The 13,949-nt window shown below is 45.1% G+C and overlaps 1 protein-coding gene across 1 annotated transcript in view; it reads right to left on the reverse strand.

Annotated features, from left to right (window-relative positions):
- Positions 1-2,608: 2,608 nt before the first annotated feature.
- adgrl1a (adhesion G protein-coupled receptor L1a) overlaps positions 2,609-13,949 on the reverse strand; it is a 91,851-nt gene continuing 80,510 nt past the window's right edge. Inside the window, exons 20-23 of the mRNA XM_042307446.1 lie at positions 13,642-13,738; positions 9,571-9,693; positions 5,331-5,348; positions 2,609-5,192 (exon numbers count right to left, since the gene is read on the reverse strand). Coding sequence (XP_042163380.1) covers positions 4,270-5,192; positions 5,331-5,348; positions 9,571-9,693; positions 13,642-13,738 — 1,161 coding nt within the window. The 3' untranslated portion in view covers positions 2,609-4,269. The remainder of the gene's footprint in view (positions 5,193-5,330; positions 5,349-9,570; positions 9,694-13,641; positions 13,739-13,949) is intronic.

The following is a 13,949-nucleotide window of genomic DNA, read 5'->3' on the forward strand; positions in this document are numbered from 1 at the left end:
GGTCCCATTGGTCAACTGCTTGTCATACTGACTGGATGGTCCCATTGGTCAACTGCCTGTCATTCTGACTGGATGGTCCCATTGGTCAACTCTGCCTGTCATTCTGACTGGATGGTCTCATTGGTCAACTCTGCCTGTCATTCTGACAGGATGGTCCCATCAGTCAACTGCCTGTCATTCTGACTGGATGGTCCCATTGGTCAACTCTGCCTGTCATTCTGACTGGATGGTCTCATTGGTCAATTCTGCCTGTAATTCTGACATTCTGGTCCCATTGGTCAACTCTGCCTGTCATTCTGACTGTATGGTCCCATCAGTCAACTCTGCCTGTCATTCTGACTGGATGGCCTCATTGGTCAACTGCCTGTCATTCTGACTGGATGGTCTCATTGGTCAACTCTGCCTGTCATTCTGACTGGATGGTCCCATTGGTCAACTGCCTGTCATACTGACTGGATGGGCCCATTGGTCAACTGCCTGTCATTCTGACTGGATGGTCCCATTGGTCAACTGCCTGTCATTCTGACTGGATGGTCCCATTGGTCAACTCTGCCTGTCATTCTGACTGGATGGCCTCATTGGTCAACTGCCTGTCATTCTGACTGGATGGTCTCATTGGTCAACTCTGCCTGTCATTCTGACTGGATGGTCCCATTGGTCAACTGCCTGTCATACTGACTGGATGGGCCCATTGGTCAACTGCCTGTCATTCTGACTGGATGGTCCCATTGGTCAACTGCCTGTCATTCTGACTGGATGGTCCCATTGGTCAACTCTGCCTGTCATTCTGACTGGATGGTCTCATTGGTCAACTCTGCCTGTCATTCTGACTGGATGGTCTCATTGGTCAACTCTGCCTGTCATTCTGACAGGATGGTCCCATCAGTCAACTGCCTGTCATTCTGACTGGATGGTCCCATTGGTCAACTCTGCCTGTCATTCTGACTGGATGGTCTCATTGGTCAATTCTGCCTGTAATTCTGACATTCTGGTCCCATTGGTCAACTCTGCCTGTCATTCTGACTGGATGGTCCCATCAGTCAACTCTGCCTGTCATTCTGACTGGATGGTCCCATTGGTCAACTGCCTGTCATACTGACTGGATGGTCCCATCAGTCAACTGCCTGTCATTCTGACTGGATGGTCTCATTGGTCAAGTCTGCCTGTCATTCTGACTGGATGGTCCCATTGGTCAACTCTGCCTGTCATTCTGACTGGATGGTCTCATTGGTCAATTCTGCCTGTAATTCTGACATTCTGGTCCCATTGGTCAACTCTGCCTGTCATTCTGACTGTATGGTCCCATCAGTCAACTCTGCCTGTCATTCTGACTGGATGGCCTCATTGGTCAAGTCTGCCTGTCATTCTGACTGGATGGTCCCATCAGTCAACTGCCTGTCATTCTGACTGGATGGTCCCATCAGTCAACTGCCTGTCATTCTGACTGGATGGTCCCATCAGTCAACTGCCTGTCATTCTGACTGTATGGTCCCATCAGTCAACTCTGCCTGTCATTCTGACTGGATGGCCTCATTGGTCAAGTCTGCCTGTCATTCTGACTGGATGGTCCCATCAGTCAACTGCCTGTCATTCTGACTGGATGGTCCCATCAGTCAACTGCCTGTCATTCTGACTGGATGGTCTCATTGGTCAAGTCTGCCTGTCATTCTGACTGGATGGTCCCATTGGTCAAGTCTGCCTGTCATTCTGACTGTACTGTCTGTGTCTGAAATGGCACCCTATTCCGTACATAGTGGACAACTTTTGCCCTGGTGAAAAGTTGTGCACTATGGTTTCATTTTGAACACAGCATGCATCTTTGATCCAAGTTCTGTCTTTGTTCGCATAGGGCTCTGGTCAATAGTAGTTCACTACATAGGGCTCTGGTCAATAGTAGTTCACTACATAGGCATGCCCTGGTCAGAACTGCACTACATATGAAATAGGGTGCCATTTCAGACAAACCCTGTCATTGTTCCTTGCTCAAGATCCTGTGAGGCAGCCTGAAGTGTCCCAGTTTTACGTTGGTACCTGAACCTCAGGAACAGCCACACAGAAGCAGCTGGCTACCCTAGTCTTTGAGATGGAAGCTAATAGAATAAAAGGCTTTCTCCTAGATATAGAATTACTGTCCCCTTCCTCTGATGTGCATTCAATTCACCCAACAAAAATAGCTTTTTGAATGTACACACTTACAAAATTCCCACGAATATGGTACATATGCTTGAGCATATCGCACACCCACATGTACACACACACTCTCCTCCACATGTACGCATACACACAAACTCGCACACACGCTCTCTCACACACACACACACACACACACACAGTCACATTAGGCTCTGGAATAATGCTGAAACTCTGTTAGAAACAGCAAAATGAAAGACGTTTGATAGAAAACAAATGTTATCTGACATGCTAAAACCCATCATATTAAAATGATATCATTTAGTTGTATCTAGGATATAACCTTTCAAACAATACATTACTGACCAAAATCACATTATGGCTGCTGCCCTTGTACCACAATGCATTGGAACGCCCGTGATGAGGCACAGTATGACATGTTATTATGACATCTATCCCCCCTCCCCCCTCCCACACAGCACTTCCTGTCTGGGAATGTCAAAGGTCAAACATTAACAACATGTAATGGATTATATTACATAAAATTGTGCCAGGACTTTTTTTTCAACGTTTTTATTTGTATGCAAAATCTACCACCCATCATACTCTTTCTCTCTCTCTGTTTTTCTGTTCGAGAGATTTTCACTGAATGGCACAGCACTAGTTATGACTCAAGAGAACGACAGTGAGAGAGCAAGATAAAGACGGGCAGAGAGATAGAGTGCATCATTCAGGTCACAAACTCCAAAACATTTTCTTTTTTTCTTTTGTTGTTTTGTTGCAGTACAAGAAGTCAGTTTTTAGTATTTCTTACTTTTTTGTTGCTTTTCTTCATCTGGTTTCTGTATTTACACGGTAGGAGTAGAGTAAGTACTGTAGTTTGTGTGGTTCATATGTACAGGGTTAGACTTGCGTAACGGCTGAAGTGGTTCCAACATTTAGAGTCCATTCTGTCACAACCACACATAGGTGACGTGGACACATCCATTGAAGAGGGCATCCTTTCTTAAAGGGACACAACCTGTCCCTTAATAACCCTCCGGGTGATGCAACAGAAAGTCACCAAGATAACATATTCTTCTTCAAAGTTAGTAAAGCAGTCTTTTACTTTTCAAATGTCTGAAGAAAATAACAAAAAAGCCCAAATTTAAAAAAAAGTCCTTGTCCGTTCCTCGAGTCCTAAAGATCTACCTCTTGACCCCTGACCCTTGACCCCTCAAACAGCCTTCCTGTCCTGTGGTGTACTTCCTACTTCCTCAGTCTCTCCTCTAGTTCTGTACATAAGAGTCAGTTCATAGCAAGATAAAATAAAGGCAACTACTCTTAGTCAGCTCCAACTGCCTTTGTCTGAACAATTGTTCTGGCTTCTTTTTACTCAGATGGAGGGTTGCGTCTGATGTTCAGAAACAAGCACTTCTGTGAGTGAGTGAGCGTGTGTGTGTGCGAATGCTCCAGTTTCTGTTCTGGCTGGGAAAATGTATTTTTGGCAAGACTGAAGTAGCTTTCAGAGATTTTTTTCCTATGGTATAATAGGCTACTACAGTATATCCCCTGTCTCCACAGCTAACTACGCCGAGCAAATGATGAGTGAACAAAAAGAGAGATGGAACATGAAAAAGGGAAAGAGAAAAGGGAACTAGAAAATGAGACCAATTTCTCGAGAGGAATGTTTGTAGAAATTCAGTGAAATGAAATAAAATGGACTTTGAACAAAGTTAAGTTGAGAAATATCTGTAGCTCTGTAGGAGTAAGGTATAAGGGGTTTGTTGGATTGGTACATTCAGAGTGCTGGACTTGGCATCTGTCTGCTGCGTGCCAAGAGAAAGGGGGATGTTGAAGAGAGAGAAGGAGAGAGCGGGTGAATGTTCCAGAGAAGAACAACTCAGCCATCACTCCACCAGACAGCGGAGGTTCTCTAGGATAAGACTGTTGCCGTGGAGACAGCTGAAACTCCCCTTAAATGTACATTTGCTCGCTCATCTTTCAATACAAATAAAGAGGGAAAAAAAGGCAACCAATCAAGCAGGAAGTGGAGAGGAGCGAGAGAAAGAGAGAGAGGCGGGTTCTGAGGAGGCAACCAGCCAGCCTTCATCCTCATCCTCATCATCTTGGTCCCCGTCCGCATCCTCCCGGTTCCAGTCACAGGCTGGTGACCAGCTGCATCTGTCCGTCTCCCTCGCTGTGGGTGGGCTCCTGGCCGGGGTGCCCCTCCCCCTCCCTACTGGGCCTCCTGGGGGGCGGGGCCTGGTAGAAGGTCTGCATGGGTGCTCCTCGAGACCCCAGGGCGGGCCTCCCAGAGCTGTAATAGAGCTCCTCAGGGGGCTGGGCCGAGCGGGGCACCACCTCCAGGGGCTCGGGGCTACTGTCCGGGTAGGGCGAGTCTCGCAGGTTGGTGATGCTGGTGTACAGGGAGTCCCTGGCGGGAGAGTCAGGGCCCTGTCCCCCAGACCCCTGGCCTCCGGCGCTGTGCCCACTGTGGCCGCTGTGGCCCAGGCTCTCTGTGAGGTCGGCCGTGTAGCTCTCTGACTCCTCGGGGTCAGACTGGTAAAGGACAGACTGGGCTCTCTGCAACAGCAGCGGCTCCTCCAGGGCTTTGTAGAGCAGCTCCATGTCCTGCGGCGTCCTCTGGCCCCCGCCTTCTCTGGACAGGAAGTCCTCGTCGTCGTCCAGGCTGATGCTCGGCTCTGGCACAGCTACTCCCGTGCCTCGGCCTACTCCGCCGTGAGGAGGGCCCCTCGCCAGACTACCACAGACCCTATCCCCGCCCCCAGCTCCTGCCCCACGCAGGTTGTTGTGCACCAGCTCAGAGATGATCATCTTCTCGAAGGCAGCTGCGTCAGACAGGTTGCGCCGTATTCCATCCCCGCCCAGGGTTTCAGACCCGCGGGGGTTGAGGGGAGGGGGGGTGTCTGCACACCCCATGCCCCCGCCCAGGAAGTCACAGCTGCCGCCGCCACCGCCCACCGGCCCCACGCTGCGGAGGGAGTAGCTGTTGTTGAAGTTACCATTGAGGGGCAGGGTGTCCATACCACATGGTTCACGGGCCTTACACAGAATGTTCTCTGCACAAACACACAGCACATAGGGGTTATTAAATAGAATTAGGACTTAAACATTATTATTTGGAGAAAATATAATATTTGTGTAAACACTATAATACACACTGATAGTAACATAAAGGTTTATAGATGTGGACATACTTGGGTCACGGAAGGTTCCTGTAGATCCATGGAGAAGCCACAAAGAAAGGAATGAAAAATACTGGTGAGTGAGTCACTTTTACTCCTCCTCTCTCCTCCCCTCTCTCTTTCATCACTCTCTCTCTGTCGCTCTATTTTGCTCTCCCTCCCTCTACAATCAATAGCTTTTATTGCTATGATAAAGACCAACAAGAGAACACATCAGCCAATAATACCCACAACAAAAGTCAAACCACTCAAACAAATATACAAGTCAATGTATTAGCCAGTAAGAGGCCTTGAAGCCAATGGTCAGCCATATAGGCATTCTTCAGAAGAAGCAGTCCTTCATAGGAATTAATGGAATTATACAGTATGTTAATTCAATGTTTCAAGGACACAATGACATGTATTTTTAAGTATTTTGATGTTGTAGTAGGGCCAGTAATGTCAGAACCAAAAATGATATATTTTTTATTTTATGTTTAGCTCTATAATATAATAAACGTGACAAAAACAAATGTAGACATTAATAAATGCTTTTCCATAGCTTCCCCCCAAAATGTTTACAACGGTGAGGGTGTGCCAAGATGGAGGAGTGGTGGCTTCAAAATAGCGCCTCCTGTTAGTCATCTAGTGTTAGTCATCTAGTGTAAATCATCTATAAATCATTGATAAAGCACAGGCACACAAACGGCCTCATAAACAAACACACAACTTGTAGTTGACATGATAATCCACCATCATTTACACCACACACACACACACACAGAAACCACTGTGGTATATTCTGCTGTCTGCGAGCCTGTGATTCAGTACATCCATAATGCATGCACCACCATCTCATAAAGTAGCAGTAATGCTTATTCTACGACGCGCCTTCAACACACCAAAATGTGTTGTGATTTTACTCCCAAATTGCCATCACAGGGTGATCGCATCGAAATGAGAGGCATGGTGAGGCATGGCTTCCCTAAGTAAATCCGCGTTAGACTGAGGTTCGGTGTGGATTTAATTTTTAATGCATGGTATGATTTTAATCAAGACTCGTCGGCTGTTGCTATGGCGGTGGTGGAAGGGCTAATTAAACATTCTAATGAAGTACACTTCCTACTTCCTCTCCTCTCAGGATTCTAAAAATGTCCCTACCGCTGCTGAGCCGGACCCCGTGGCCGTTAGGCTGCCTGACGCATTGTGCAGAGAGTGTTTAAAATATTAAACAGAGATGCTGTCTACAATTTCAGGCCTCTACTACGACACAACAGGCTGCTACTATAGTAACTCTCTACTGGCTGGCACACTCCCTCTCAGTCAGGCAGGGAGCACACAGATAGAGAAGAGAGAGAGGAGGGAGCACAGAGCGAGTACTCTAGATAGCTCTACTACTTAAGACCTACAGTATTATGAGAGTACTCTGGATAGCTCTACTACTTAAGACCTACAGTATTATGAGAGTACTCTGGATAGCTCTACTACTTAAGACCTATAGTATTATGAGAGTACTCTGGATAGCACCTCTACTTAAGACCTACAGTATTATGAGAGTACTCTGGATAGCTCTACTACTTAAGACCTACAGTATTATGAGAGTACTCTGGATAGCGCTACTACTTAAGACCTACAGTATTATGAGAGTACTCTGGATAGCTCTACTACTTAAAACCTACAGTATTATGAGAGTACTCTGGATATCTGTACTACTTAAGACCTACTGTATTATGAGAGTACTCTGGATAGCGCCTCTACTTAAGACCTACTGTACTATGAGAGTACTCTGGATAGCGCCTCTACTTAAGACCTACAGTAATATGAGAGTACTCTGGATAGCTCTACTGTAAGAATATGGAATACAAAGTAGGACTACCACCTAAGGGCTACTGCCAGAAGATCTATCTAGTATACTGCAATTGAAGTCGGAGGTTTACATACACCTTAGCCAAATACATTTAATCGTAGTAAAAAATTCCTGTATTAGGTCAATTAGGATCACAACTTTATTTTAAGAATGTGAAATGTCAGAATAGAGAAAATTATTTATTTCAGGTTCTATTTCTTTCATCACATTCTCATTGGGTCAGAAGTTTACATACACTCAATTAGTATTTGGTAGCATTGTCTTTAAATTGTTTAACTTGGGTCAACTGTTTCGGGTAGCCTTCCACAACCTTCCCACCACAAGTTGGGTGAATTTTGGCCCATTCCTCCTGACAGAGCTGGTGTAACTGAGTCAGGTTTGTTGGCATCCTTGCTCGCACATGCTCTTCAAGTCTGCCCACACATTTTCTATAGGGTGGAGGTCAGGGCTTTGTGATGGCCACTCCAATACCTTGACTTTGTTGTCCTTAAGCCATTTTGCCACAACTTTGGAAGTATGCTTGAGGTCATTGTCCATTTGGAAGACCCATTTGCGACCAAGCTTTAACTTCTTGACTGAGGTCTTGAGATGTTGCTTCAATATATCCACATACTTTTCCTGTCTCATGATGCCATCTATTTTGTGAAGTGCACCAGTCCCTCCTGCAGCAAAGCACCTCCACAACATGATGCTGCCACCCCCGTGCTTCACGGTTGGGATGGTGATCTTTGGCTTACAAGCCACCCCCTTTTTCTTCCAAACATAACGATGGTCATTATGGCCAAACAGTTCTATTTTTGTTTCATCAGACCAGAGGACATTTCTCCAAAAAGTACGATCTTTGTCCCCATGTGCAGTTGCAAACCGTAGTCTGGCTGTTTTTAATGGCGGTTTTGGAGCAGTGGCTTCTTCCTTGCTGAGCAGCCTTTCAGGTTATGTCGATATAGGACTTGTTTTACTGTTGATATAGATACTTTTGTACCTGTTTCCTCCAGCATCTTCACAAGGTCCTTTGCTGTTGTTCTGGGATTGCGTACATGGTATTTATACTTGCATACTATTGTTTGTACAGATGAACGTGGTACCTTCAGGCATTTGGAAATTGCTCCCAAGGATGAACCAGACTTGTGGAGGTCTATAATTCTATTTCTGAGGTCTCGGCTGATTTATTTTCCTTTTCCCATGATGTCAAGCAAAGAGGCACTGAGTTTAAAGGTAGGCCTTATAATACATCCATACCTCCAAATGACTCAAATTATGTCAATTAGCCTATCAGAAACTTCTAAAGCCATGACATAATTTTCTGGAATTTTCCAAGCTGTTTAAAGGCACAGTCAACTTAGTGTATGTAAACTTCTGACCCACTGGAATTGTGATACAGTGAATTATAAGTGAAATAATCTGTCTGTAAACAATTGTTGTAAAAATTACTTGTGTCATGCACATTTCTAAAACTATAGTTTGTTAACAAGAAATGTGTGGAGTGGTTGAAAAATGAGTTGTAGTAACTCCAACCTAAGTGTATGTAAACTTCCGACTTCATATACACTGAGTGTACAAAACATTAAGGACACATTCCTAATATTGAGTTACAAACCGGTGAGCCTGGCCCCTACTACCATAACCTGTTCAAAGGCACTGACATCTTTTGTCTTGCCCGTTCACCCGCTGAATGGCACACATACACAATCCATGTCTCAATTGTCTCAAGGCTTAAACATCCTTCTTTAACCCGTCTCCTGCCCTTCATCTACACTGATTGAGGTGGATTTAACAACTGACATCAATAAGGGATCATAACTTTCACCTGGATTCCCCTGGTCAGTCTTTGTCATGGAAAGAGCAGGTGTTCTTAATGTTTTGTACACTCAGTGTATTTCTAGTATCTAAGTCTTACAATCAAAATGCTCCATAAACCCGAACAACTCAGATACATGAATCTGAATGGAGTCCACTGTCCCAATCACTCTAGCCACCGCTGTCTGCTGCTGTTCTCAGTGAATTATCACAGCATTACAACTGTATGTGACACATTTACTCTGGGGAGAGTCTGAGAAGGGAAGCTGTCCCCAAGATTTCTCCTTCAGTCACAGATGAAGCTTTACTTCTAATCAATTTCTGCTCCTTCATATCAACAAGGCAGGATTAGAGACCTGGCCAGATGGCTAGGCAGTTGGCACGGCTTTCTCTCTCTCTACTGCTGAATCCGTCTGACAGATACATACACTCACCGCCAGTGAAACAGACACACACTTTTTCCATCCTCCACACAATGAAGCATAAAAAGACTAACAGACAGAAAAATATTTAGAAGCAAAAAAATAAGAAAATATATTTGCATAATATGCAGAAGCACACGCACAACGGACATACACGCACACACACACACACACAAGGTTTACTTACCGGTGGAGTTGAAGACCCCAGGAGAAGGGGGAGTGAAGCTCTCAGCTAGTAGGGTGTTGTAGGGAGAGGTGCCGGTACGGGTCTGTAACACTGGGTTGGTCAGGAGGTGGTTTCCCATGGTGGCTAAGAGAAAGAGACAAAACATCATAAACATCTACTTTACCATAAATATCTACTTTACCATAACCATCGACTTTACCGTAAACATCGACTTTACCGTAAATATCGACTTTACCGTAAATATCGACTTTACCATAAATATCTACTTTACCATAACCATCGACTTTACCGTAAACATCGACTTTACCGTAAACATCGACTTTACCGTAAACATCGACTTTACCGTAAACATCGACTTTACCGTAAACATCTACTTTACCGTAACCATCTACTTTACCGTAACCATCTACTTTACCGTAACCATCTACTTTACCGTAAACATCTACTTTACCGTAAATATATACTTTACCATAAACATCTACTTTACCGTAACCATCTACTTTACCGTAACCATCTACTTTACCGTAACCATCTACTTTACCGTAACCATCTACTTTACCGTAAACATCTACTTTACCGTAAACATCTACCTAACCATAACCATCACCTTTACCATAACCATCTACTTTACCATAAATACCTACTTTACCATAAACATCTAATTTACCATAAACATATTTTTGGGTTTGTTTTGGTATATTAACAACATTTTATATGATAAAACAAAAATATAACAGACAATATAATTAGAGGTACTGTATAAATGTCATAAGAATGCCTCAAAATATAATACATAATGAAAATTAATGTTAATGATGTATTATGTGTAAACATAGTAATACAGGCCATTGACAGTTTATTCAAAAATATGTTCAATTCCTATTCAAATCGATTGACAGTAATGTATTTTACAGTACACCCCTGAATGTGTTTACCTTGCTATTGTAACCTTTGAGTAAAATACATTTCCTGCGGAAAGGTGCTGTTTGCAGGCAGCGTTGCCATTTGGAATATTGTTCTGTATCTTACCACGTAGTCGAAGGGGGAATACTAATGCTTATCATTACGTAGTCAGAGAGTGCAGTCATTGAAACACAGTTCATTTCACAGTGAAATGCGAATGCCACCTTTAGACAAATATAATTCAAAGAAATGGAACATTGAGAATGTTCTATAATGCCCATATATGGCTTCAGCCCCAGGCGGTCGAATAGAAATGCCATGAAATTAAAAATGGGACAGCATGACGGAGAGTGGTCTAAGGCGAAGTGCAACCATCAGGTCTAAACCAAACCATTTATCACAGAGACAATGAGAAAGACAGAAATTCACAGAGAGAATTTCACACTAAAACACTCACATTCTTCCATTTCTTTGTTAGTTCATTCACCCATCAACTCCCTCATTCACTCTCCAATTCTTTCTCCTGCTCTCTACCTCACGCATTCTCTCTCTCTCTCTCTCTCTCTCTCTCTCTCTCTCTCTCTCTCTCTCTCTCTCTCTCTCTCTCTCTCTCTCTCTCTCTCTCTCTCTCTCTCTCTCTCTCTCTCTCTCTCTCTCTCTCTCTCTCTCTCTCTATATCTCTCTCTCTCTCTCTCTCTCTCTCTCTCTCTCTCTCTCTCTCTCTCTCTCTCTCTCTCTCTCTCTCTCTCTCTCTCTCTCTCTCTCTCTCTCTCTCTCTCTCTCTCTCTCTCTCTCTCTCTCTCTCTCTCTATCCTCTCTATATCTCTCTCTCTCTCTCTCTCTCTCTCTCTCTCTCTCTCTCTCTCTCTCTCTCTCTCTCTCTCTCTCTCTCTCTCTCTCTCTCTCTCTCTCTCTCTCTCTCTCTCTCTCTCTCTCTCTCTCTCTCTCTCTCTCTCTCTCTCTCTCTCTCTCTCTCTCTCTCGTCTCTCTCTCTCTCTCTCTCCCTCTCTCTCTCTCCCTCTCTCTCTCTCTCTCTCTCTCTCTCTCGTCTCTCTCTCTCTCTCTCTCTCTCTCTCTCTCTCTCTCTCTCTCTCTCTCTCTCTCTCTCTCTCTCTCTCTCTCTCTCTCTCTCTCTCTCTCTCTCGTCCCTCTCTCTCTCTCCCTCTCTCTCTCTCTCTCTCTCTCTCTCTCTCCCTGTCTCTCTCTCTCTCTCTCTCTCTCTCTCTCTCTCTCTCTCTCTCTCTCTCTCTCTCTCTCTCTCTCTCTCTCTCTCTCTCTCTCTCTCTCTCTCTCTCTCTCTCTCTCTCTCTCTCTCTCTCTCTCTCTCTCTCTCTCTCTCTCTCTCTCTCTCTCGTCCCTGTCTCTCTCTCTCTCTCTCTCTCTCTCTCTCTCTCTCTCCCTCTCTCTCTCTCTCTGTCTCTCTCTCTCTCTCGTCCCTCTCTCTCTCTCTCTCTCTCTCTCTCTCTCTCTCTCTCTCTCTCTCCCTCTCTCTCTCTCTGTCTCTCTCTCTCTCTCTCTCTCTCTCTCTCTCTCTCTCTCTCTCTCTCTCTCTCTCTCTCTCTCTCTCTCTCTCTCGTCTCTCTCTCTCTCTGTCTCTCTCGTCTCTCTCTCTCTCGTCTCTCTCTCTCTCCCTGTCTCCCTGTCTCTCTCTCTCTCTCTCGTCCCTGTCTCTCTCCACACCAAATTACTCAGGATTAGCTGTCCAGAAACACCTGGAAAGAATATCCTGTCGACAATTTAAAAACAACAACTTTTAAGTGTTGGAGAGAGAAAGTAGGGCAGGCACTGGGAATCTGGGAAGCTTCATTCAGAGAGGAGGAAGCCTCATCACGCCTTGTCTCCTGGACAGATCACTATTGTCTGAAGAGAAACAAGTTGATAAAGAAGTTAAGTGGGGAAATCAAAGAGATAAGAGATGCCAGCGATAACAACGAAGACAGCGGCTCTCGCCGAGATTCGTCCCATTGAATTATTGCTCCATGATAGCGTCTCTCCTTCTCTTTACTACTCCTCGCTTTCTCTCTGTCTCTCGAATGACGCGGCCATCTTTCGCTTTCTGCCAACAATGACAAAACTTTTCTCAAACGCTTGGGAAAAGAAAGGACTTCGCACTTGGCAGCGCCTTTGTTTAGCGTTTCTCCCTCTAGCTCTATCCCTCCTCTATCCGTCCTCCACCTACCCCTCCTCCTCTCTTTATCCCAGCTTCCTCTGTCCTTCACTTCCTCCTTCCTCTTTCCCTATAAACTGAGTATACAAAACATTAAGAACACCTGCTTTTTCCATGACAGACTGACCAGGTAAATCCAGGTGAAAGCTTATTGATGTCACTTGTTAAATCCACTTCAATCAGTGTAGATGAAGGAGAGGAGACCGGTTAAAGAAGGATTTTTAAGCCTTGAGACATGGATTGTGTACGGGGTACGGTAGCATGTGCCAGGCGCACCGGTTTGTGTCAAGAACTGCAACGCTGCTGGATTTCTCACGCTCAACAGTTTGCAGTGTTTATCAAGAATGGTCCACCACCCAATGGACATCCAGCCAACTTGACACAACGGTGGGAAGCATTGGAGTCAACATGGGCCAGCAACCCTGTGGAACGCTTTCAACACCTTGCAGAGTGGATATTGGGAAGGTGTTTCTAATGTTTGGTATACTAGGTGTATACTTTTTCCTCCGTGATGTCAGTTCCAGGAAAGCGAATCTCCTTCCCCTTCCCTCCTCTCTTCTTACTCTCTCCTCCTCTCCTCGCACCCCTCCCTCACTTGTTCCTGTCACTCTCTTCAATAAGACTAATTACCCCCAGCCAGCTCGTACGCTAATCAGTTCATTAAAAACAAAATGGATGAAATTAACATAAAGAGTGACGGTTGATTTAGCGACTACCTCTTTGTCATCATCAACTCTTCCCTCCCTCCCAGATAATTCTGATCCCCATGACGATGGCTGCCACGGCGACGGTATGCCACCGGCTGCTCAGGCTTTTGCTCGTGTCAATGTACACTGGCTCCTCTTCCTCGCTCTCTGTCTCTGACAGTAGACTCAGCGGTGCTCCTACTTCGTTCTGTCTGTCTGTCTGTCAGTTCTGATGAGCCTGCCATAGAGGTGTGCGTGATTGGAGAGGGGGACAGCAGGGGGTTAGAGGGGGGTTAAGGGGGTGTGGAGTCTCACCACGGTTGAGTGAAGGAGTACTGTTGATGTCTCCCGCCATGAAGGAAGATTCCGTCTGCTTCCGAACCGTGTCGTTCCACATCCTGCGGATCCGACTCTGGACCGCCGGAGAAGAGAAGCACACAGTGAAGCAAAACAAGACAGACAGACAGGAATTAACAAGACAGACTGATAGATAGACAGACAGGAATAAACAATATGATATGATATGATATTGTAACTATGTGAGGCTGGAACATTGCCAAGCTTGCACCAGAGATACATGAAGTAAATAAGCTCACGCAGTCGGCATACTAACATAAACAAGT

Source organism: Oncorhynchus tshawytscha, linkage group LG27, assembly GCF_018296145.1.
Source record: "Oncorhynchus tshawytscha isolate Ot180627B linkage group LG27, Otsh_v2.0, whole genome shotgun sequence".
Lineage (NCBI taxonomy): Eukaryota > Metazoa > Chordata > Actinopteri > Salmoniformes > Salmonidae > Oncorhynchus > Oncorhynchus tshawytscha.